The sequence below is a fragment of the Notothenia rossii genome (genome assembly GCF_949606895.1).
Source record: "Notothenia rossii genome assembly, chromosome: 9".
Classification (NCBI taxonomy): Eukaryota; Metazoa; Chordata; class Actinopteri; order Perciformes; family Nototheniidae; genus Notothenia; species Notothenia rossii.
Window position 1 is genome coordinate 14,661,496 of NC_136907.1, and position 26,715 is coordinate 14,688,210.

Below are 26,715 nucleotides of genomic sequence, written 5' to 3' on the forward strand. Positions count from 1 at the left end.
CCACCTTTAAGGGACAATGGACGAAACATAGGCATGGCGACTGGGAAGAAAGATACAAAAAAGAGAACATTTAACAGAAGGGAAAACAACAAATGACAAATACCCACAAGTGAGTAAGCAGCTTTGTTGATTCTTGTTGGCAGAATCAACTTGTAGATTGACAGATAGGCAGTTGGAGATGTTGACTCTCAGCTATACGCTTCTTTGTCTTTGTGTGTGTGTGTGTGTGTGTGTGTGTGTGTGTGTGTGTGTGTGTGTGTGTGTGTGTGTGTGTGTGTGTGTGTGTGTGTGTGTGTGTGTGTGTGTGTGTGTGTGTGTGTGTGTGTGTGTGTGTGTGTGTGTGTGTGTGTGTGTGTGTGTGTGTGTGTGTGTGTGTGTGTGACAGCGGAAGAGTGGATAGTGTGGAATGAGGAGGCGGTGTGCCGTTCCTCAGCATGTGAGTGAATGTGGGAACAGAAATACATCCAACTGATGAGATCTGCAGTACGTTCTCTCTCTTCCTCTCCTTCTCCCTTCTTCTCTCTTCCTCTATATGCCTGTAACCTGACTACTTTGATGTGCGAGGAACAAACTTCAGCTCCTTCCAAAGGCCCCAAACAGGGGAAGGAAAGCTTTGAAGAGTGAAGGCAAACTTGCCTAATGGTGTGTGGGTTAGTGGAAAGCACAGATCTTGGCGTTAAAAGCAAAATGATTTATATTCTGAAATAGAAATGCGTTAAAAATCCATGGCATAATTGTTTTTCCCATCGGAAACCTTTTCTAATTTTATCATTATGCTTGAATGTAACAGTAAATGCTTCATAATATATGTATGTGTGCTCTCACACCTCTCCACTCACATATTCTGACGCACAAAGATGCAGAAGGTTTGAAAGAAGAGAGACAGCATCTGAATGTTTCAGCGCTACAGAGAGAAACAGTGTGAATATTTCAGCACATTGCTGAGAGAGATGGAGAAGGGACGATAAAGGAGCTGTGCCCTGTGAGTACAAAGAATTTTCAAATGGAGTTCAGCTGCGTATGGAGTGCATTCACACGGTGAACAAATTATAATGCAATGTAAGTGATGTCATCCATGACATAACACAGGTCCCCGCGGATTCAACATTATAAAGTGTGAAACAATCTAAATATAGCACGTGTCCTCAATTGGTGGAGAAAAAGAATATTTTAATTACACATAGTTTAAAAAAATGTTTACTTCTGGGTCTCTGAATGGTATGGAAGCCCATTTCCGCCACTTGAAAAAAATTAAATCCCCATGAAAAGTCATAATTATGAGATAAAAAAGTCGAAATTATGAGATAAAAAGTCATAATAATGAGATAAAAAGTCCTAATTATGAGACAAAAAGTCATAATTATGAGATAAGAAAGTCGAAATAATGAGATAAAAAGTCATAATTATGAGATAAGAAGTCATAATTATGAGATAAGAAGTGCGCATGCGCTGCAGTGCGACTTTTTTATCTCATAATTATGACTTTTCATGGGGATTTTATTTTTTTCAAGTGGCGGAAACTCGGCTTCCATAGGAATGGAACTCAAATATGTAGAAATAATTAGGCAGAATAATAACCTAACCTAAAAGTCAATGGCTTTAAGGATCGGATGCTCCAAAAAAACTGATATATCAGTCTTTATGTAATCTGCCTTCTTTTCTTTTCATCCAGTATAGTCCGTTAGTCTTGGCTGTGACTCATATAAAAAGGGCTATTATTCTGAGACAGTGAGAGCAATTTACTTGATATTCATTGTCTCATTTCAAGTCAAATGTTCTGGAGTCCAAAGCACGCACCAAAAGAAATGTGTCACTATTCCTTCGGGAAACATCATTGAGTTAAAAACAGCATTCATCATTCCCCCAAGTGTAAAAATGACTACGGTATATCTTCAAGTCTACCAAAACAATAGATGTCTTTTATTAATCTAATGAAGCTTTGTGGTATTTATGGAAACTTCTATCTCATTGTGTACTACTATGACTCAGAAATAAACAAGAACATACTCTCAATAGCTGCGAGCACTTACCCGAATGCATCCAAGCAGCATGCAATCACACACACAACTTCATGAACTTGACACTGACTTCCATGTGAAATGTCAGCGTCCTGGGGTAGAAAAAGTTGTCAAAGGGTGGGGGAAACTTTTTGCGGTCTGACCCCCAAACAGGGAGCTACAGTATAGAGCTGCCGATCACAGCTAATAAACAAGAAGGATGGCAGCCTCCTCTCCACATGGCTGGTTGTTAAATCTTTATTTTCCAGTGAGTAGGTCAGTTTTCAGATTGGTCCCTCTACAGTACACATGAGCAGATGATAACTTAAAGTTTCATGTTATGCAAGGTCGCATACTGTCCAAGTTCATTATGCCTTCATCCTGCACAGAGAACAAGTTAAGGTGCTTGTCCCTCTGGGGAAGGACTGAACTCTCCTAGTTCAGGTCAGCTTTGAATGTTCTGTGTCCTTCTCCTGTCCCCTTTACCTCACCGGACATCTGCTTGGAGGCAGAGAGCCAAAGAACAGTGAACTGTCACTGAAGAATGCTCTGCAAAATCTGCATCCCTGTCCATCAAAACAGGACCCTGGGCATTTGCAACCGACTCTTGTTGGTCAAATTGTTAAATCAACACGCCAATATAACCAGGAAACTAACTGAAAAAAAGTTCAAATCTATCGGCATCACATCCATAAACATTAAAAAAACGGAGCATTACAGAAATCCCTGAAATGGCTTTCTCCATTTTATTTGTTTCATTTGTACACATTTAATGTAGATTGTGTAGCGTGGCGCGTACAATACATGTATCAAAAAATGTGTCAAACATTGTGAATTTACATAATTCTCTGGGAGTTCAGGCAGACCGATTTTGTCATTATATATTTGCTTGAATTCCCGAAGTAACTTTATTCATAAAACAAAATACATTACACATTTACAGGTACTTTACTGTGTTAACATGTTGTCAAGTTCATTACATTTCAGAAGGGTAATATTTGACTTCTTTTACTCAATTACATTTATGTTTTGTAGGTACAATAGCTTACAAAGAGTATGAGAACCACCTGTACTGGTTAACAACTGCAATTGTTAATGCTTTACTATAAGATTTATATTTCTTCTTCCACCACTGATTAAAACATATTCTTAGCCAATGCAGGAAGACAGGTGTCGGATTTAAAGAAGAAAGATATGCAGTTCTTCAGGACGCGGCTCATTAGCAAATGTGTTGTCACCACCACGTCTGTTGACTTAAGTAAACTCTCACAGCACAGCGAGGAAAGGATAAGCTCATTCATCTTCATTCAAACATTGAATTTAAGAAGTTTCCTTCTGTGCATTAAACTTATTTCAAGACATGCTATATATCTACAAATCCCCAAACAGTCTTTCAAGTCAAAGTCTTTGATGTTTAATAAGTAGGAGTCAAAACAAAAAAGCTTCACTGCTATCTGAATACAAATGGAGGGGACTGGGGGGGCTTTGACGTAGGGATGGGTATCGTTAGGATTTTATCGATACCGGTACTGCTTATCGGTATGGGTATTTTTTGATACTCTTATCGATACTTTTCAATAATTTGGTGCTCAAAATGATAGACATGAATACAAGATGTGGAGATCAAACAGTCATTTTATTGTATCATCATGCTTTTTAGGGTTTCCCCTCAGACAGAGGATGAAAAGAGGCATTTTTTAAACATTTTTTAACATTTGTAAATAATTTACATCTTCATCCAGACATTTCAAACTGACAACCTAGCTCGACAAGAGATCCTTAAAACATTGTCCTACAGTGACATCATGCAAAACTGTGATATGAAGAAATTGGTAAAAAGGTTAAGATGGCAAAAAGATGAAGGCGAGTACGTATATTATTCTGGATTGTACTTTTAAATCATCACAAAATAAATGATGTGCTGAACTGAAACATAGCATAATTTAAACATAGAACAAAGTATTTGAGCTTAAAATATGTCAATTCCTAGTAAACGACCAACAATTGCTGAACCATACATTGAAACGTTTGTCCAGCGGCTTAACGGTATACCGATACCGTCCAACCAGGTGCCGGTATTGACTTAGTACCGGTTCTCGATACCCATCCCTAGCTGTGAGACAGAATCTCAGTTATCAACGACACAGTGATTCCTGCCTAATCCTTACATCTGACATGTCTGATTTAAAATAGGTCATTGCTCCATTTAAACGTTTCCTTGATTATAATAACACCCACTGTTATTTCTGGTTTGTTTTACCTGCAGGTGCAGCCTAAAGGTTAGATGGGTGGTTGCACTCAAGTGTGCCCTTGAGCAAAGCACAGAGCCGCCATTTTCCTCCAGAGGTGCTGTCACTTGTTGTTCTGCAAAACTCCCTGAGGGGATAATAGGAATATAAAGTGTTGCTGTGAAGAGTACGCTTGAGGAGGAAAAGTAGGATTAATTTCCTGGAAGAAAATGAATGTTGCTGATTATAAAGGGACAACACTTTCGCAACTCTTCGCTGTTCTAGAGAGAGAATCAGCCTCGTGTTACAGGCCATCAGTGGTGATTTGCTTAAAATAAATGGAAACTCTCTCCCTCTTTGTTTGTCTCTCCCTCCTTCTTGTTGAGAGCAGTGTCTAATTAATTAATAGCATGCGACTGTAAAATTGCTTCCACCCAGAGTTCTCTATTGTGTGTAACGCCAATTCTCCGTAGCAATTATATTTTCTGTCGTATTTGCAGAGAAGTGATTGAGCATTAGCCACAGAGTTAACACATTCTTTTATGCATTCTAATTCTTGCTGAAATTCAACCTCAGACCTTTTAATGTTGAGTATTATGTGAAGGGCTTATGTGCACATGTGAAGATTAAACCTCCAGTAATTGATTTGCTGCCAACACAACAATAAACAGATTATCACATTAAAAAGTTTATATGGTAAACACGTTGCCAATTGTAGTAGACAAGGCTGGCGTTAGCATTCATTAAAAGTGGAGATTTTTGTGCACCTGACAAAAAATGTAGGGTTTAATATGTGTCCTTCTTTTAGCTGTTTTACTCCAACTCCCGGGAGACATTTGTAGCTCTCTGCTAAATGTTACACTATATTCACCAGCTGAAGGTGTGTCTTTGCTCTTAGTGCTGTAAATTGCAGTAGGTTAATCAGAGCTTTTAGCTGAAAACAGCTGCTTGCTGTTGATGGAAAGCTGAGATGAGAGCCATGGGGGTGAACCAAAACACTGCAGTTGCAGGTTGTAAAACAAAATCAATGAGTAGAAAGGCACTTAAAGGCTTTTTATAGCTGAAGGGATCTGCACATTTGTGTGGGTTTCCCCCTGACCTACATCCATAGTCTTTACAGTATATAATACTACACTGTCCTAAAAGATTCTCAACTTATTAAGCAATGAAATACTTCTATGAGGGGACAGGCAATTAAGCATTAAATGATCACATTGGATCATATCGTATCATAGTAAACACTTTATATGCATATACACATATATGCATATCTGTTGTGTTTTACCTGACTATGTTTGTCAGAGCAGTCCCTGCCCACAAAGATCAGTGGACATACGTCACCGAGGAAAATGCTAATGTTATGGAAATGTATATTGGCCTTTGCCCGGGGAAAATGAACCCCTATTAAAAGTGTTTTGACCAGGTGGTCTTAGTCATATTCCTTTAGAGTGCTCACAAATGACTAATGGCAAATCAATTGTTCATTTATGATCATTGATTTATGCGAAAGGCCGACAATTAAAGGGTACTGCATTTAACCTTTTCAACGCTCAAGTCAAAGCCACATAAAGGAAAGGAAAAGGAAGCAAAGCGGAGAAGTGCATTGTGTATTCCAAATATAACTGTATTGACATTGAGCTGTAAAAATTATCCAACAAAATCAAGTAAAGAGCTTGAGCTGGTGTCACACATGTTCTAGTTTTTCCCTAAGTCTTGGCGACAGCTGGTCAGACAACCATTTAGGAAAAATCCTCAAACTAGCCCTCATCAAGTGTCACTAAAATATAAACTTTATCTCGAGAGAAGCTTCTGGTAATGATTGTCTCCCAAAAATGTCTCAATTGTGTCTTTCAGTGGCACTACAGTCTTAAACTGTGCACTTACATTTGGCTAATGTGGTCGTCCAGTCCCTTACTGACTTCAGGCAGGCAGTCAGTGCAAATCCAACATGGACTTACATGCAAATGAGATAGTCCGTTAGTGGCACTGGCTTGTGTAATTGTGTGCTTTTATGCAAATCTCATGAAAATCATTAGCTGAACAGTTTAGTTCATCCACAATCACCAAATGCAGAGGTGAACCAGACACATGCAGTAATTACAGCTTGCATGTTTCTTGATGGCATGGACTGACGGAGGCAAAAGGCTAACAGCATTAGCATAACAGCATCAGTACACTAGGTTCACAGTCAGAGAAAAAAACATGATCAGAACAAACTCATTAATTCATGAGACTAGCAGTGAATGTAATGGACTACTTAATCAGATGCCAACTCCATTTGAAGAAATATGTTGAAAAATGGAAATATTTCAGAGCAGTCAGAGTGAATAATAGTTCTCCATTTTACCTCAATAATTTACTGAGTACAGGTGTATGTTTTAGGACAAAGTATTGCAATGTTTCTAGAGGAATGTCGGATCCCATATCTACTCTCAGTCCAATATCTACCTCTATCCCTGAATCTCTCTTGTGCTCTCCTTCCTTGCAGAGCACCTTGCATCAATTATAGTAAAGCACCAGTTGAAGCGGCTCTCTGGATTAAAGAGAGCAGAACATACTTCCCTATTCAGATAAATAATAAAGCACCAGGCAATGTGTGATATAGCAAAAGACATTCTGTATTTTGCTATAAATCTTAATGTTGTGAGCTAATAAATGCCAGTGTTCAACCTTTAGTGAGTTTGGAGATATCACTGCTAATATAAATCTCAATATATGTAAAGACTGCTAACCAGGTACAACACTGGTATTTAAAAAAGCTTTAACACAAAGAAGGCACTTTCTGTGTTTAAAACGCATCCGCAGCTTTCCTGACACTTGATTTATCAACGATCAGCATGCTGTTAACTTTCTGCTGCAGATGTTCACATTCGGCAAGTGTGAATGTAGCTCATTTCCTTTATTTGGTAGTGCTTTTATGATAACATGTTACTTTTTAATTCACTCAAGTTTTATATAATAAAGGACTGGTCTTTTAAAAAAGGGGTGAGGTCCATTTGTAAGCTGTTATTTTGTAATGAGTTGTGAATGAAAAAAAAAGAATATTGAAAAAGACATATTAAATGATGGTGCATTCATGTAGAATTAACACATTAACATTCAGGGGATTAAAAAAAAAGCACAATCTGAAATCATCCCTTACATGTACGACGTACCAGGAAATCATCTTTTCTATTCATTTTCATTCTCAGCCCCAAGACGGATGCTGCAAAATCAGGGTGAAACATCCGTACTTTATATCTCTTTCACTGTACGCTATGAAGCTAAAGGTTCCCAGAGCACGCCGAGTCACACGTAAATTGAATTGAATAGAGAATCCCATTTAGAACCAGACATTTCCTAGAGCCATAAGCGCTTGTTTCCTAATGTAAAAAAGACACAGAGTACCTTTCAGCCAGGACAATCTTGACTTCAAAAGTCCCTACCCTGAAAGCCACTGTGAAAAAATAATGTTCAGGCAAACCTCAAGGTCATGCCTCCCACCGAGGTCTTATTCTGAAGCTTTTCTTATGAATGCTTTCAGCTTGCCATAAAATGAACACAGGTGAAAGCATACTCATCATTTGCACTTTATATACCGGTATATTCTCCTTTTCACAATGTGAACAACCTTCTGGATCCCTGATCATGCAGAAAACTCTGTGAGAATAAGAAGTGGAGTTACATTTCAAATCTTCCAGCAACCTTTAAGGGCAGTGCATTGATTGAGCTATAGTTTTCCAACTTTGTGGCTCTCTCTCAAGTGTGAGTGTACGAGTTTCAGATGAGATGTCACGTGTGTAAAGGTCATGTGTCTCAGGTTACCCGACAGTTTGACAACAACTCTCTTGGTTGCATACAAGTCCCTGCTGGCTCCTTCGCCTCTCATTCCCAAATGTATTCTGACAAACTAATGGCTGTGTACCCACCGTGCAAAGTGCTGACATAACCATTAGAAGCAATTTGGGGTTCAATGTCTTGCGTTTCACCATGTGGAATGAAGGAGACAGTATATAGATCGACAAACCATGTGATAAATATACCACCCGCTCTACTTCCTGAGCCTCAGTCTGACACCTATGTCTCCATTATATAGAATAGAATATATTATCATAACATAGCATTGTGTGTCTGTCTTTCTGTGTTGGTGTATCTGCATGGCTGTCTGTCTCTCTGCATTGTACAGCATAATTCCTATATATATATATATCTTTGTTTGTATGTGTGTGTGTGGATAGTGTAAGTGCCAATGTGAGCCGTAGTGTCTCCAGAGGCACTGCCAGCCAATAGCTTCCCTGTCAGAGAGCTGCCTTATCTGATGATCCATGAGCGTGTGAAGCAGCGGTGAAAGACAGCCCATGGAGTGGAAATATCACTTGATAATACCAGATCAGATCCTCTCTGTCATAACAGATGACCTTGCAATTTATGGGTCATATAATGCTTGGGATGCATGAGGGAAACTTCAAGGAGAGACAGAGATTATATAAATTGGCTTGGCCAGATGTTTGTGTGAAGAAAAAAAAACTAAAGGGTAGAAGTGAATGAGTAATTCTCTCACCGACTGCTGTGATGCCTCTGAGAATTTTCTTGTACCTCATCATTACCGCCCCAGTGGAGTGTCTTTGATGCAAATGGCAGAAATGTGATTGCACCCAGCAGCTAATAAAATGAGGAATCCAGAAAAAGAAATATATAGCTTCTCTTGGTGTTAAATATTTAATTGAAACTGCACAAGTTTCTTTCTTATAGCCATCTGGCAGAATCATGAAACCTAAAGAACCTCTAACTACACAGCAACATCCCATCATGCACTACGAGCAGCTGAGTGACAGTGAGCTACTGACTGAGAGGCTTTAGTTTTACAGTGGCCTCTTAATTGATAGACCGCAATTTAAACTAAAAACACAGCTGAGAAACCAACACAATATATTCATGTCGGAAATAAACTTAATTGTAATTTCTTACAATATATCTAAATTTACATGATTGATTTCTCAAAAAGGTCAGCATTTTGTGAAGCTGAAACCCTTTATCATAATCAAATCGTTCATGCTTGCTTTGTAAAAACTTAAAATACTTCCAGACAAATGGAGCAGTCTGAATAAAATAAAACCAGACCAGCAATACAGAGCTTAGCTTCTACCTGAAACATTATACCAATGGAAGATATAATAAGAACAAATTAATCTTTAATATTCCAGCCCTGACATAATACAATATGCATCCATACAGGTGAAGCAATATGAGAAGCTGATTTGTACGAGTTTAAAAGTTGTTCTCAATGAAGCCATCATACCCTCCCACAGAAGCTTTAAGCACCTCGCCTCACAGAAATGAAATCATACTCGCTAGCATTTATCACAACGTAACTAAGTTGATCACAGGAAGTCCTCGGATCAGCGTCAATGCACAAAGTCATCAGTTCGGTTGACTGGTAGCTGTGTGCAGTATATTAGAGACATCCATTCACATTAGCACTCCACCCACTCACATCACTCACACCCTCTCTGGGCTACTTCATATGGATAATGGATTCCTGTCTTACCGTAAGCATTAGGTTATGTGTGTGTGTGTGTGTGTGTGTGTGTGTGTGTGTGTGTGTGTGTGTGTGTGTGTGTGTGTGTGTGTGTGTGTGTGTGTGTGTGTGTGTGTGTGTGTGTGTGTGTGTGTGTGTGTGTGTGTGTGTGTGTGTGTGTGTGTGTGTGTGTGTGTGTGTGTGTGTGTGTGTGTGTGTCTCCCTCCACGAGATAGCAGGTTGTTCCCAAATGTCCTGCCTCATTTTCTGGTTGTTTAGATTGCTGTGTTAAGTGTTTTGATTTAATTTTCTGGATGTCCCTATGACTCCTCCTGTGGTCATGCAGTGTCTGACTCGCATGAACACACACATGAATTCATGCATGCACAGATGCTACCATGAACTACACATTTAATAACTAGAAACAGAGAGGCCTGAAACATGAATGACAATTTCTTCCTGTGATTGAAGGTTACATTAGGAGGCATTTCTATCCGTGTTAGGCAGAATGGGAGGAATAGCCACAAACTGAAACAAAAAACCTATACATACATTCAAAAGTCATGCTTTCAGAGCAGTGACGAAACATTTCTACAGCAAACCAACAAATAATTGACAAAGAAATCTAAAGCAAAAACTGAAATGACCAGATATAAAAAGATAACATTGTGTCAGGGCCATTGCTTTGAGCGAGCCATGACAGTTTAGAGTTAAGATTTGTCTGCATTTATTTCTATTAAGTCAATATCCTTCTCAAAGGTAATGGGGTCCAACATAGGTTACAGCTGTGGGAAGCAGAGCATTATCAAGGGACCTTGATATAACAATCAATTGGAGTTCCAACTCTTTGGGTACCAATTTAGATCTGTATTTGCAATGTTTACACATTGTCTGACTTGTGATGTAAAGTTTTAAAAAAAGGTTTCAAATCAAGCCAAAATCGACATATCTCTCTTGTATACCATAATGCAACTTGATTGGTCTAATGTCGGATATTCTGGGTTGGTATGCTTGATGCGGCTAATGTAACCCAATTTGGAAGAAGGTTAAGTAATCTCCCCTTCAGTTACACTAGACCTAGTTTTTGTATCCAGCAAAAGCACACACTCACTTTCTAGGAATATGAAACAGTTATTTCAGGGTCTATAAAAGCAAGGTAAGGCTTGATGATGTACATTATTGTGTGTTGCAGTGCTTTGAAATCCAACACTCAACTCAAAATCAATTCCTATACCAGAGGCATCTATTGTGGGGCGGCCGTACACCGTGACACACACATATAATTGAGTTTATTTCACAGGAAGCCGGAGCTTACCCTTCAGGAAAGGCTGAAGAGCTCAGATATCTGTAAGTAGCTTGGTAGAGCTCCTGCTCCTTCGCATTAAAAGTAACCAGTGGTTGAGCGCCTGATTTGGAAGATGCCTCACTGTGAAGATATTCTGGCCACATCCAACTGATAGGAGACCGCGTGGAAGACCAGGAACATGTTAGAGGGATTATGTATTGGGTCACTATCCTACACAGGGAATCTTGCAGAAATTGCTTTCTGTCGCATACATAGTTTCCCCCTGTGTTTTCATGTAGGTAGGTTGCATTGTGTTGGACAATAGAGGCTCATAGATCACATTAGTGTCACCAGACTAAATTCCTTTTCCTATCTTCCAAAGTAACAGTTTAATGTAGGAGAAATCAAAGATGATGAAGTAGTGTTGGTGTGGAAGGTGCCTTAGGGTGCAAATGAGCTCAAATACAATAACATAAGCTTTTACAGTCGCCACAGGGGCTGGAGAAATTGTTCAAAATGTGACCTTTTTACACTTTACTCAGCGGTGCCTCTTAATTGAGTATAGAATAAACCTAACACGGCACCCAGACTCAATTACAAATGACTCAGAGTCCAGCTCATTCCTCTGCTGCTGACCTTTAGAGGTTTATTTGACGGTCCTGTGGACGACCAAAATGTACGGTCGGTTAGGCAGAGTATTTTTGTTACATATAAGAGCAGCAAACGGCCTTGAGGTGCATCTCATGTGCTGAGAGTGATTTTTGCCATTGCTCTTGCTTGTTGTGAGTTTTTCCTTCACTGGCTTTGGTAGTAAGCAAAATACAAGATATGAGGATCTTGTCAGGAAACAACAGAATGAAATGGATCTAATATTGTCGATTGAGAGAGGAGCAGAAAACAGAATGCTACGAAATGAAAAGGACCAGCTGCACTGTTGTTTTCGCTGCTGTTGATTTGACTCCTCAGGCGCTTGAAGCGAGAATGAGATAGAGACACAAACCAAATAAAGAGAAACAGGATGATAAAGACATTGAAAGAAATGGTTACAAAGGTTTCAGAAAATGAGGTCCAAATCACGGCAATCTCAATCTTTTGCAGGAAAAAAAAAGCAGAGAAGTCTCAGATACAGAAAGAAGGGCAGAGAAAAGACACTGACTAAGGCCTGGAGCATTCAAAGGAACACTGACCAAACGCTCCACTCCAGCTGCCAGAGGGAGACAGACAGGGAAAGAAAGGAAGGTATAGAGGTAATAGGAGAGAGGGCTAGAGAGTAAAAGAGTTCATTACTGTAAGAGCTGCGAAACACAACAACAGTCAAACACCATATACCACTTTGTGCACTCCTGGAGAAGTATTTGAGATCAGCCAGAGGAGGTTCACAGAAAACAGCCTGAGCTCTTTAAATGCTCCAGGGAAACCCCCAAAAATGTTGATTTGCAAAACTGGCAGATAGTCAAATGCTCAAAGCAACATCGGATCCAGAACAAGGTTGGAACCAAGAAAAAAAAAGTGTTGGCATACAGTCTCAACGCCCACTTGTAGATTTCAATCCAAAACATATTTCTAGGTTGCCAGTGAGAGAAATCTAGGCATATATTTGTATTTCTCCTGCAAACCTGTGGATTTGTTCACGTTATCTTTCCAAGCTGGAAAACGGATAACTATGCAACACCGACAGGCATAAGATCAACTGATATCACCACAGATTCAGCTGGGCCATACTAATTCTCCTGTGCATGTGCATGTGTGTGTGAGAAATGTATCCTTCCTTCCTAAATAGTTTCCTGTTCTTCACTCTACTCTTTTACATTTCTTCTCTCACATAGCTCATACTGCAATGTGCCATTTGGTGTCAAATAATAGATTAGATGCTGGACACTTTCCTACCCAATACCCAGAAGGCCCATGTGGTGTCTCTAACAGCAGAGCATTGTGATACTGATGAAGTGTTAGAGCAGACACACAAACCACCTGATCAGTAAAATGAGCCGGGAATCACAAACCAAACACGGCAAAGCCATCTAATGCCCTTGAGGAGTTATGGTATTAACACATGAGGATTTTTGAAGTAATCTTCAAACCACGTACCCTGGATATTTATTCATAACTTTCAGTTTTGGCTCATTGGTTGACTCACTGAATATGCATATTTTCTTTGACTTTGTCTGTACTTGAGCTTATTTTTAGTTTGGTTGCCTGCACAATCTAGCAAATCTCTCCGGCTGTATGTAAAAAATAAAAACAAGGCATAGCTAATTGTGTATTAATGAGGGTATGGACATGCCTGAAAGAGAAGTGAAGCTGAGTGATGTAGAGGAGTAGGGAACGGAAGGAGTGATGACTAAAGGTGGAAGGCAAAGTGACACTTGTTTTCAGTTGTTGCATGCAAACAGGAGAGTGAGATATGGAAAGGCTAGTGTCCTCTATTTTACCTCACATACAATTAGGAAAATGCACATAAAACACACACAAGTGCTAATCAAGATTAATGAGATTTGCTATTCAACAAGGACACTAGGAGACATTTACATTATTGCTCTGTTCCCACAGTTTTAACAGCTTAATGTCAGCAGTGTGTGTGTGTGTGTGTGTGTGTGTGTGTGTGTGTGTGTGTGTGTGTGTGTGTGTGTGTGTGTGTGTGTGTGTGTGTGTGTGTGTGTGTGTGTGTGTGTGTGTGTGTGTGTGTGTGTGTGTGTGTGTGTGTGTGTGTGTGTGTGTGTGTGTGTGTGTGTGTGTGTGTGTGTTTCTGCATGTGTTTGAAAGAGAGAATCTCAATGATTAAAAAGGATCGCTGCACCTAAATGTCAGCCAGTAACGGCTTTAATTGGCTAAATGAGTTTCTGAGGTGATGGATGTTGATAATTGTCTTGCTCCATTTGCTTGTTTCTCGTCCCAGCACACACGGGCATGTACTGTACAAATGAGGCGTGCCGCACTCCAGAGATCCGATCTCGACTCTCAGGGGCAAACTTTATAAAGAATGAATTGTGGCTGTCGATACAGTAACAAGAGAATGTGCGCATCACTGTCAACTGCTGTATCAAGACAAATGAAAATAAAAAGGCGGAGCTACAGTTCATGACCAACCATGCACAGAAGCATTTCTCAAAACTTCAGGCAAGAGATTCAAGGTGACGGGAAAAACCCTTTGTGAGATTAAATCTGTCAGTCCTATAAAATTAGCTTTAGTAATCACCTTTCTCCATACAAGTAAAGATGCCGATAGTGTAAGAGTAGCTGTGAAATTATGCTGTGATCTTTGTGATTAGGATTGTTTCTCTAATGACGCTCATTTGCATAGAAAGTGGCCAATTGTGCGCCTAATGAATGCATATTACCTTATTTAAACATGTGCAATTAGCACAGCAGCCTGGAGGGGCTTTTTAGCTTGGCAGCACAGTTAGGGGTGCATTTAAGGGACTTTCTTTTTGTCTTATGTGTGCAGATTAAGCGGCAACAAAATCATTGCAATTATTTTTTTTGGCTGGATCCTTAATGCAGACAGAAGATGGACAACTGCTGGTTTGTGTTGGTAAATTGGTTGTGATGAAATAGTGACACTCAGTGCTAACTAATCCCTCTAAGCTTTGACCAGGTTAATCGTAATGTTGAACAATATTTCTCTCGACAAGACTGCTGTCTTATCTTATCTGCATAATGTGCGTGAGTGTGTGTATTTCGGTATACGTCCTGTTGTGTGTTTACGCCCTGATGCGTCTGATGTTGTCCTGCAAAAACCAATTAACTAACAGACCTCCTGTCTGCAGACCATAATCACATGTGTTTACAGCCAGCAAATCATTACCTGCACACTGCTAATACAGGCGTCTGTAGTTAGGAGACCGTAACACAGGTAGAGTGTGTACAGAGGACCCCCAGGCGGCAACCCATTACCTTTGCAAACAAACAGTCGGGCCCTCTGTGTAGCTGCCTTAGACTGTGCAGTCCTCTGTGAACAGCACTCAATTATTCATTGCAGCATGAATAGTAAACAGAGTGTACGCTAGATGGGACGGTAGTGCAACTCTAATTTTATATAAATCATAGCTATGAGAGAAAACACAAAGTCATTAAACAAAAACTCTTCAGACACAAACCAACGTGATGCTGGTGTCTCCTCATTTATTAGTTAATGTGTATTCCAGCCTCATTTCGTATGCAAGGGGTCTTCAGTGTTTCTTACGTGTGTTATGATTTCTTTCCATTGACCTGTTTAACCAATTGTACTTACTGTGCATTCGACACAACTCTTTTCATTGTACCAAAAGTCTATTATGCAGTGTCACCATGTCTGAATAATAATGATTAACTTCCAATACTATCCAAGTTATGGTCCAGCCAATGAGTGATGGCATCGCTTGCAGATTTGTAGGGTGTTAAATTCAAACTACTGTTCAAATGTGAGAGAGGGTGGAGCAAACGTTCAATCCATAATTATCTGTTAAAATTCTAATTTGGAAATCACAGTAAGCCATGCCATGTTCAAAAGTGGATGGAATTCCTAGAATGCATTATTCATCTGACTCGTTGCATGCCCTGTAGCCTATTTGTAAATTATAATATTGTTTTATTTGCTTACGCCAAATGAAGAAAATTGGTGATCCATGCTGAATTGAAAATCCTGTCACCAAACCATCTGATAATTAAAGTGATGGTGGAAAATATTGGATACATGTGAGGTTATTTCTTACTTTGTGAAATGCAACTGTCTCACAATGCGTGGTGTATAAACCCAGAGTGTGCCTGCATGGCTTGCGGATGCCTACAGTATATGTATAATGTATGTGTGTGTTTTAATGGACAGGCAGCTTCACAGCCACTTAGGAAGGAAATGGTGATGACAGTATGCTCTAGCAATCAGTCGAGTACTCTGAAATGACACCAAGGGATTACTAATGAGACAAAGTATTGGAGTTTTGAATAATCCTCTCCAGTAGAATAACTTTCGCATGGGATCCTGCTAAATACTTTAACTGTTTTAAACACGTATTATAATCCTATTGGATTGTTCAAAAGTGTTTCAAAGCATCTTCACTGTTCTGTGTAGGAAATCTTTTCATGAACAATTATCAATCTTAGGTCTCAATCATTGGACACATGTTGCCATACCGACAACTACTTATCTTTTCTATTTCATTAAAACAATTTTAGAAAATAGAAATATCATTCTAGAGTTGTATCTCTTTTCATGGCCTTATTTGGTAGTCATCATTTGTCAATAATGAAAATGAATACATGTAAACTGCCCTCCCTTCTTTACTACAAAGGAGAATAGAATAATTGTGATATTGTATTTTTATGAAACATAAAAATACATTAGGCTCCTTTCACAAGTTGCCGCTGGTGGTTTCAGTCATTTCCTCTGGAGATAATTTCCTCTGGATTTTCTTATATTAGTGCCTCAAAATCATCAAGTCTTAATGGACATTAAGACTTCATGAAATGAAATGCCACTGACTTTCTGCCCTGGGATGCTATAAAGCACTGTGGGATGAAATAACAGCAGTATGACCATATGCTCCATCAAGCTGTGGACCACTGCTGTGTGACTGACAATGTGTGATTCTAATGAGGCACAGAGGAATACAGAACAGTCCAAAACACCATCAAAGAACGAAGTTTTGTCATGAAGTTTAAGTGCTAATAGTCTGAATATTGACCGACTGTTTCATCAGTCACACTATAGCTCCAGACTAAAGATGATGGGTGAAGGGTCTAGTAGAGATGAATGAGAAACTGAGCTAACTGAGGAGAGACAAAGAAAAAGGAAAAACCAGTTAAGCAAAGACCAAAGCATCTTTTCATGGCCTGTCTTGATATTTCAAAACAACACTGCATTCAACTTCTGTATATATGTTATATATACATGTTATATATTTATTGTTATTATATATTAAAGTACAATGTGCACATTTTTACTTCAACTTGTTGTTTATATAACATTTTTTGTTTTATGAAAATGTGTTTTAGTTGAGCAACTGTTACAAAATGCTTCCCTGTATAAAAAAATCTAATCAGCTATCCAAACTTTACCACATCAGAACATTATTCCAGAAATGTCTCCAACGGGATGTACTTCCTATTTGGCATCAGATCCTCTATTTGGGAAACATTACCAAATGGCAGCAGGCATTTATCTGAACTGTGACATGCATTAGGCGAAGCAATTACTGATGCAATGGGAATCCTGTGCATCTTCAACATGGTTTTTCCAGCCAATCTGGGTTTGCGCGTAGCGGGGCTTTTAACGCATTGATGCATTGCAGCTGCCAGACGGTGGGCCATGCGCGTGAAGAGGCTCTCCACCTGCAGCTTCTGTCATTATGGCGACGCTCCACAGCTCGTAGCACCACTGAGCACTTTACCAACACAACAGGGGAAGAGCATCAGCATTATATAAACTGTGCCTACCACAGCAGAGAGAATAGAGTGTCAAGAGTCACAGAGGAGGAGAACATGGGCTGATAGACGGCAAGGAGAGATGGGAGTCACAGAGGGCTTATCAGAGCTTGTTGTTGACGCTCTGTTGTTCACTCTTTTCTCCCTCTCCCTCTTTCTCTCTTTCTCTCTCTCTTTCTCTCTTAGAGCTCTGCAGTTTCCCACATCCTCCAGAGGCCGAGGATTATGGGAGTCTACGCTACGAAGATACACTAAGCTTCCAGGGGATATAAGGTCAACGGGAGGCTAGACAAACAAGAAAGTCTATCTTCCTTCCAACTGAACAGTGCCAAATCATACATCATCATCATCGTCCCCCCATCCCGTACCAAAGCCATCCAGAATTTCAACTTCAACATTGACAGCAACACTCTACCCCCCCCCCACCTCACATCCGCAACCTCGGAGTCATCTTCGACAATCAGCTCAAATTCAATCACCATATCAATCACATCACCAGGACCGTCTTTTTCCACCTCAAAAACATCGCCCGTCTCCGCCCATCACTCTCCTCCTCTGCTGCTGAAACCCTGATTCATGCATTCATCACATCACGACTTCACTACTGCAATAGCATCCTCTACGGCAGTGGTTCCCAACCTGGGGGGCGCGCCCCCCTTTGGGGGGAGCCAAAGATTGCAGGGGGGGCGCCAGGCCTCAGATGATTTGAGCTCAAATATGATATTTAGACTTAATTTATTCATTTTTTAAATTTATTTATTTTTTACATAAAATTGAAACGCAATGCATGATTGTCATCATCAACATTATAATTAAATATAAAAAATAATTGATTCATTAATTTTAATAAAAAGTCAAGTTAGTAGCTATTAAAGGCATAAAAAGAAAGAAATGTATAATTCTTTCTTTAATAGAAATGTTTCTTCTGTGCGTAAAGTGTCCAAACCAGGGTTGTCTGGATAAGCGCATTTTTAAAACATAGTCATTGTCCATGCCGGTTTCAGATTATTTGTCACAGTTGCTCCGATCAGATCGGTCTCCTCCATTTTGTAGATTATTTACGACTTATGAATCCACATAAACACATCGGCAAAATCCGGCTTACTTTGAGCATGTGTTTTAAACAGTTACAACCCTTTTCGAATTGTTTCCACTTGCGCCGTCCTTTCATTTCTTCATACAGCGGGAATCCAAATGAATTAATCCTGAGTCCAATAACCATCAAAGTCACTTTGCAATAGTGCTCCTTAATTACACTTTCATCCTCCTTTAACTACTTAAATACTTCACATTCATCCAGTTTGTGACAGTAGTTGTAGCATTTTTGAGACTTTAATTACCGCTGTTGCGCCCACCCCCCCCCGCGCAACTTCCAACAGGAGTAATTTGGGGGGGGGTCTTGGGAAAAAAGGTTGGGAAGCCCTGCTCTACGGCATACCATCCAACCTCCTCAATAAACTCCAACATATCCAGAACTCTGCTGCCCGCCTCCTCACCCACACCCGCTCCCGAGACCACATCACTCCCGTCCTCCAGAACCTCCACTGGCTCCCCGTCCGTCAAAGAATCCACTTCAAAGTCCTCCTCATTACTCACAAAGCCCTCAACGACCAGGCCCCCCCCCCCCCTAGCTCACAGACCTGCTGCACCACCACACCCCTTCCCGCTGCCTCCGCTCATCAGAAACCAACCTCCTATCCATCCCCACCCGCATCAATCACCAGACCTGGGGGCACAGAGCCTTCTCCGTCGCTGCCCCCTCCCTCTGGGACTCACTCCCACAACCCATGAGAGACTGCACTGACCTCACCACCTTCAAAAAACTCACAAAAACTCACGTCTTCAATCTGGCTTTTCATGTGTGATTGTTTTTGTATTATTTGACTTTAACTTTATATATTTATTTGTTGTTCTTTTCTTTTCACTATATCTGTAAAGCGTGTTTGAGCACCTGTAAAAGCGATAACAAAATAAATCTATTATTATTATTATACGACCTATTAAACCTTTATCGGTTATATATCTATATTATACAACCTCTTGCTTTCATACAACCTTACCTGAACCCCCCACTGTGAGCTCTGTTGCTAAATCAAAAAAGAGCAATATAAATGCAAACACATCAATAGTTCCAGAATAGGGTTACTCTTTTCTTTAAAAAGATTATTTCCATCAAACTCACTTTCTTTAACATTTAACATCTTGGAACAGTTTAACATATGTTTTATCATCTTGCAAAGGTAAGTACACTTTTTAAATGTGAAAAGCTACATTCAGGGTTGAACTTTTAGTTGCGTGCTGCTTAAAAACATTTTTGAAAAACATTATTCAACAGTTGCAAGATTTTCATTTATTTACAACATTGTATTCTTGTCCTTGCCTAGAGCTTGTACAACATGTAGAAGCGTTCATTCTTACTAGGAACAAAAGGCAAGTTCAAGTCGACGACCACACAGACTGCCTACCGAACTATCTGCAAACCATTACCCAGGTTGCTTGCGGGCTCGTCACACAAATAAAAGGCCAAATATCTGGCCATGGATTAACAAAGAGCAGCTGGCTAGTAGTAGCAGGGAAGTAAACACTTCAAAATCTTACAATTTGATTCAATCCCACATTTTTGGCTGAGAAATGTATTTCTTATTAAAGAATGCATGTTGAGTTATATTCCTTCAGGAAGGTCTTGTGGCAAATTATTTGAGGAAAGCCGAGGAAAGATTGAATACGTTTAGTGAGTTCATATTTGAAAAAGTTATATGGCAACTGATTGAAATAATGTTATTACAAAAATGCAAACATTTAATCATTCTACATAAATAATAACTTACTTTTTCTTAAACATTTTAGTAGTATTTCTAGATATTAAATGTGAAAAGTAAAGTTTATTGTCACACAATAGTGTTTCACACAACTTTGACTTGGTGTGTAAGATTACTATATTGTTTTAGAAATGTGAAACATGTTTTGATTAATATAAGAATCTCAATAATTACATGAATCAACTTGTCTAATGTCCTAGTGATCTACCACTATAGTAGTTACAGTCCTGGTATGATTGTAATACCATTTACACCATGTTAGCCTCAACAGTAGTCATAGTAACAGAAAAACAGCATTTTACTCTTCTTTCATCCATCAGCAGTGGTCTCCACCTGCTCCTCTCTGCTTCCTCTTTGTCTCAGGCTGAATAATGCCGAGTTGAGGTGTGTGGTGGTGGTCTTCCCTGTGGAGCCGGGGTAGCAGCTGTCCCTATCAAGGCTCTCCTTAGAGCTGTCATGGCCTGTCTGCTCCTCGGCTAATCACTTCCTACAGGCCTGCAGCATGGGACCGCCGCTGCTAATGTCGCCACCGACCGGGCTAAGAGACGCTCGCAGGATGAGCGTGATGAAGTTTCATATGGGGATGAGTGTGTGTGCAAGATGGTGTGTGTGGGGCTGGTTGGTGTGCAGGTGTGTTTTGCCAGCGGCTCAACGGGTGTGCAAATGCCTCTAGTAGTGCAGCATGGGTCACGCATTAACACACATACACACACAAACACCATTACCATGGAGCCCTTTTTCCCACCTGCCAAAACACATTTGCGACACAAGGAGCTGTCCAACTGTGTGTAACAAGCAAATGGCACAGTGTGTCACATGCTCATATGACAATGGCTATTTGCAATGACACACACTTCACGTTCAGCTGAGGTAGAAAAAAAAGCCTGGGGAACTACATCCAGAGCCAAAAAATGCAATTTCCATCCCCTTAGCAAACTTTCAAAAGGCTTCCCATTTGTTGTCACTATGACGATGTCCTGTTTGATGGTTCTGTTGGCTCAGTCAAGCCCTGCGGTGAATATCACAACCAACTGTCAACAGTGATGATTAATTATCAGTCACTCCAGCCATGCAACAAATTGGTAAATATATTTGCCTTCTGGGGTTGCAGAGGAATTTGAATAGCCACAAACAGAAAAAGAGATTGATAGGTCCAATCAGACGAGTGTAGAATCCAGAGCAATAGATAACAAACAAACAGAGGATTTAAAGAGTTCAGGCTTTAGGCAGAACAACATGAAACCTGTTAGTGGAAGTTGGTCAAATTGGAAACGGAAAGTGCATTACTGTTGATGGGTCCTGAAACACTTTACCCTAAATATATATGGTTTCATTAAAGAGGCCACGTGAAAAAAATGGATGTGTCTCATATATAGAATAATACGATCCCTGAAAAAAAGAAGTTTCATGAATGCTCCAAAATGTAGCTTTCTCTATAACATTGACCTCAATATCTGACTCAACCGAGTCTGCTCAGTTGATCTCTACACACAGCAAAGTTTGGTTTTATAAGCTAACTCCAAAAGGCTACTTTAACATAGCAGGGTTGGGGATCAAAACAAATGTGTAATTCCTTTCAGCCAAAACCAAATTATTGAGATTGACGTCTGATGTTGCGATAAGGCCTGGGTCGCAACCGACGAGGTCCAGTCAGGGCAAGATGGAAAAATAATTGATCTAAGAAACATTTTTTGTGAGTAGGGCATTGCCAAGTTTGAACAGGAAACCCCTTCCCTATAGCATCAATGTTGTCTGGCCAAGAGTTTAGGACCTTCAATGGAAAATCATAAAATAAGTCAAACTCTTTGCATGTATAATAAGGAGAGACACAAAGGCAGACAAAATGGCTCAAATGTAAAAAGAGACAGCCTAAATGAAGTGAAATAAACAATCATGGAGATGGACAGGCAGACAGGCTGAGACATGACTAAAAATGGAGACAGGAGTCGTGACGGAGCAGTGAGGCATGTAAAGGCAACTGGTGCCGCCGCGCTGCTCCTTGCCCCTGCGGCGCATGAAGCAAAATAAAGCTGGGAGGGGGGAGGGTGAGAAAGGAGACGAGGGAAAGCTGGGTAGATTGACTAGAGCAAACTAAGAAGACATGAAAGGAGGAAGAGAAAAGACAACGAGGGTGGATGGGGAGAAGAGAAAAACAATCCCGCCAAAAATGTGACAGGCAGATAAACAAAAGACTGGCAGTGACTTCATATAATCCACTGGGTGGCTGCTGCATTTAGTAACTAACTCCCTGCACGAGTGTGTGTGTGTGTGTGTGTGTGTGTGTGTGTGTGTGTGTGTGTGTGTGTGTGTGTGTGTGTGTGTGTGTGTGTGTGTGTGTGTGTGTGTGTGTGTGTGTGTGTGTGTGCGTGCGTGCGTGCGTGCGTGCGTGTGTAAGCGTACTCATTCTGTAAGCGTACTCATTCTGTGTAGATGTGTGCCTCTGAGTGTTTGCCTACCTGCATCTGTGATTGTTTCTAGTGAGTTTGAGTGCGAGCTCTCACATATGCGTGAGTATGTGTAGGCTTTTGTGCGACTCGTGTGTTGAGATATAGGCCCAACACATCTGCCACTGTGCCCTTCCCTTTGAGTGTGTGCCCTCTATCAAGCTGAACATTGGTTAACAAAACTAAGAAGGAGTTGTTGTTTGACAATAAGTAAGAAGGCAGACACACTGCCATATATTGAGGTGTGTGTGTGTGTGTGTGTGTGTGTGTGTGCGTGCGTGTGTGTGTGTGTGCGCGTGCGTGTGTGTGTGTGCGCGCGCCAGTAGCCCCTACCTCCACTGGCTTTGGCTAGTTAGCACTAAATCTGGGAGCTTGACCAGCAAATTCCTGTCATCAATTTAAACTCCTTTTAGCTCTATGACCATTTGACTTGTGTGAATTATGTGGCTGGTAGTGGAGTTCCCTAAGTGGTGGTGAACGTATGGTTCAGTGATTTCAACCAGCGGTCTTCGAACCAATCCCCAGCCATACAAGGAAAATTAATAAATAAAACATATTTCAGAGACACATTTGACTGATGTGATAAAACACAACTGATCAAGACAAACTACAAACTGTTCTTTAAAAGATGTTGGCATATCGTCCTGTCACTGTTGCAAAACATCTGGATGCTTAGGTACTGAAATAAAAAGCCAGTAAGTAAAATAACTGGCTGGGTAAGATGTCCCTTTCATTGATCTGCATTGTTCACCACATCAACTTCCAAAAGTTACGAAGTTATCTGACAAGATTTGAGTTTGAATAAAAGGGTTTAGGATCACAAGGTTAGTTGCAATGACGACATACAGAATTCAAATGAAGCCCTCACCTGATAAGCGTTAGGTGTAATTTTTCAAAATGTTATCTTTTCTTAAAGGCAATTAACCATATTTCTTAAAACCACTGGGCTAAAAACCTTTGCTTTATGCTATTAGCAAATATCATGGTCGCTGCCTTGACACATTGATATCAGTGCTGGCCGCCTTTCCAATATTAATTGCAGCAATATTCAGCGTTTGCTGCAATACTGTATATCATTGACTGTATGTAACAAGACTTGATTTAAAGTTGAGGGATACAAATATCTCTTGAAAGTAAAGAGTTGTGTATTTATTTGTGGTTTTTTCACAATATTTTATGACATCTCCAAATGACCACTACATTCAGTATTTATTCCAAGGAAAAGTTCATCTGATAACACCCTTACAGTACCTATAAGCACACTTACAGTTCCACTCTCAATCTTCTTTATGGCGGCTATCATAGAGTTCCTGATAGATAACATATGGTCAGATCACAGAATATAAATGTTTTAGTTACATCATAAAATCTTATTGGGAGCTCATTTCAAAGTCACCATTGCAAGACTTCTACCAGCTGGTAAGATGGAGAAATGGAAGAAATAGAAAAGCCAGAAGGAAATTCAAGAAGTTGAAAGGATGGGACGGATGAAAGCAGACAGGAGGTGGAGTAGAAAATTGCAACTTGATGAAAATTGGCAAGCATTGACAAATCATTGCCTTGAAGATTGCGGTTAGCTCAGATGGGGGTGAAATTATTACAAATCTGGTTAAATCTTGTGAAATGTAAAATAGCCTGCAAGAGCGTACCGAATGCTGCAACATGATGCAATGGGTTTAAGCACACTGCACGGGAAGTAGCCTGTCAGTTATGGGTTTGCTACTGATGGTTGTATTGCTTCCAGTGAGAAATAAAAATACCTTGACTTAACTCCAATAGCAAGAGCCCTTACTGTCTTTTTCCATAAGGGCCAGACACAACTTCATACAATGACGAAGCGTGTAAGTTTGATTCTTTTTTTATTTTGGCCACCTCCAACTATAAAGTGCCTACATTAAGTAATATAGGTCATGGAAACAGGTGAAAGCTGTTCTCATCACAATGTTCAGTACACCCACATCATCCAGAAAAGGGGTTGTCCTTGGCAGGACCGCCCATCCTCCCCAAAACCCACATGTCTCTCCCACAAAGGACCAGCAAAACAAGTGCGCCTCCTAGCGGTCAGTCCAACGTCCATGTGAGAGTTGACCTGCTGTTATAAAATCAAAGGTGTCACTTACGGTAGAAGACGTATTCTGTGTAGCTGGACCAGATCTTGTCCTCTGTGTCCTGGTTGACAAACGAGGCTGTGACTGACGAGTTGCAGGCCACCATTTGGAAACCACACTCCGACAGCATGTCAAAAGACCTCTCCAGGTGCTTGAACTTGAGGTAAAACCGGGAGGTGTACCGTTCCGGGGTCCTGTCCGGGTCCCGGCTCTCGTTCAGGGTCTCCCCGAAAACTTCTTTGGCGAGGGCCACCCTTCCGCATATCAGTATCCGAGGCACCCTCCGGAACTTGGCGTCAGTTTGACTCTCCCGGCCCATGGTGCACGACCCCCGGTAACCCACCGTGATGAAACCGCTCTTTCTGTCAGCGGGGACCAGAGAGGGCGGCGGGCACTGCCGGTGGTCGCTGCCCTGGGACCCGTCTTCATTGTCGCTGTGGCAGAAGTCGTCCAGGCTTTGCTTTATATCTTCAGGGGTCAGGAGCTTCACTAAGTCGGGCAGCTGGAAGTACTCCGCTTCTTTCCTGAGTCTCCCTTTCTCCGGGAAATGGTCAGGGAGGACGACTTGCTTATCACGGAGGTAGTCCAACACATAGCGGAATAAAAACCCGTCTCTGTCGATGAAATACCGGCCTTTAGGGTCTCTCGCCAAGTCGTTACTTGCATCTTTTTTGGAGGAGAAAAGCTTACCAAGTAAAGAATTCGGGGTGCCCACCAGAGTTGAGTGACGTGTGTAATAAACCTGCCCCCCTACGTTTAATTCAACAACATCTGGGAAACTGTTCTGAACTGAAGCGGGCTCTTTGGGGTTAGTCCTACAGTTTACACTCAGCGCCATCGTTTCCGTCATGAACAGAGCAGGCTACACCTATTTCTACAGCGAAGAAGCGACTGATCGAGATTTTAAAAGTTGCCAAACGATGTCCTCGGTTATTCTGCGTTTATGCAGGCCCTCCAACTTCATCCCACTACAAACCGAATAAGCATTTTTCATCGATCCTTGGCCATCATCACCTACCAGTCTTTAGCAGTTTTCGAAAATGGGGGGGAAGATTGCAGTCTGGGGCGTTCCTCTGTGAATGTTAAATGAAAAGGCTGAGATGGGTGACTTGGAGGAGGGAGGATTCAGTGCAGCGAGAGAGGAGAAATGTATCTGGGCACATCAAAGCCTTAAACCAGCTAATGTTAGACAATTACACGGGGTGGGGGGCCGGAGCAAGCTGTAAGAAGCTTGCCTTTTTGATAGTAATAGTATTTTCCAACAATCCTTTTGCACACACACAACCAGAGAAAAAGCGAAATAGAACAGGGAAAACGCGAGAAAAAGTCCAACAACTTATTTTAGGATATAGTCCAAACAGTAGTTCGTGGTGTCACTTTCTCCCCAACTTCCCCTGAACACCGGCAGTTTTATCCGGGCTGTGGGAGGAAGCAGGATGCCTTTCAGTGGCGAGAAACTTCGCAGAGATTGCCTTCAACCCTCGGGAGTCCTGTTATCGTTTTGTCTGCAGCCTGTCACTGGAAATATGTCGCCCGATCCGAAGTCACCCCCTCAGAAATCTTATTTCTTAGAGGTGTAAAAAAAAAATCTAGATGTGTCCTCCTTTTACGGTGCAAGGAGAGCACCGACCCGCTGCTGCTCGCTGCTTTTACCGGGAGCTGTACTCGGTGCTGAAACGAGCATCCAACCCCCCTCTCCTACTCACCCTCCCTCCCTTCCTCTCTCCCCTCCCCTACAGAGCTGGGTGGTGTCTTCACGGCTGCTCTCCCTTCTTGCACACACACACACACACACACACACACACACACACACACACACACACACACACACACACACACACACACACACACACACACACACACACACACACACACACAAACAAACACAAACGTGCACGTACAAACACACACACTATAGGCTATTAAAGCGTATGGGGT

The 26,715-nt window shown here is 40.9% G+C and overlaps 1 protein-coding gene across 1 annotated transcript in view; it reads right to left on the reverse strand.

Annotated features, from left to right (window-relative positions):
- kctd16b (potassium channel tetramerization domain containing 16b) overlaps window positions 1–26,318 on the reverse strand; it is a 72,805-nt gene extending 46,487 nt beyond the window's left edge. Inside the window, exon 1 of the mRNA XM_079651199.1 lies at window positions 24,790–26,318. Coding sequence (XP_079507325.1) covers window positions 24,790–25,627 — 838 coding nt within the window. The 5' untranslated portion in view covers window positions 25,628–26,318. The remainder of the gene's footprint in view (window positions 1–24,789) is intronic.
- Window positions 26,319–26,715: the final 397 nt, after the last annotated feature.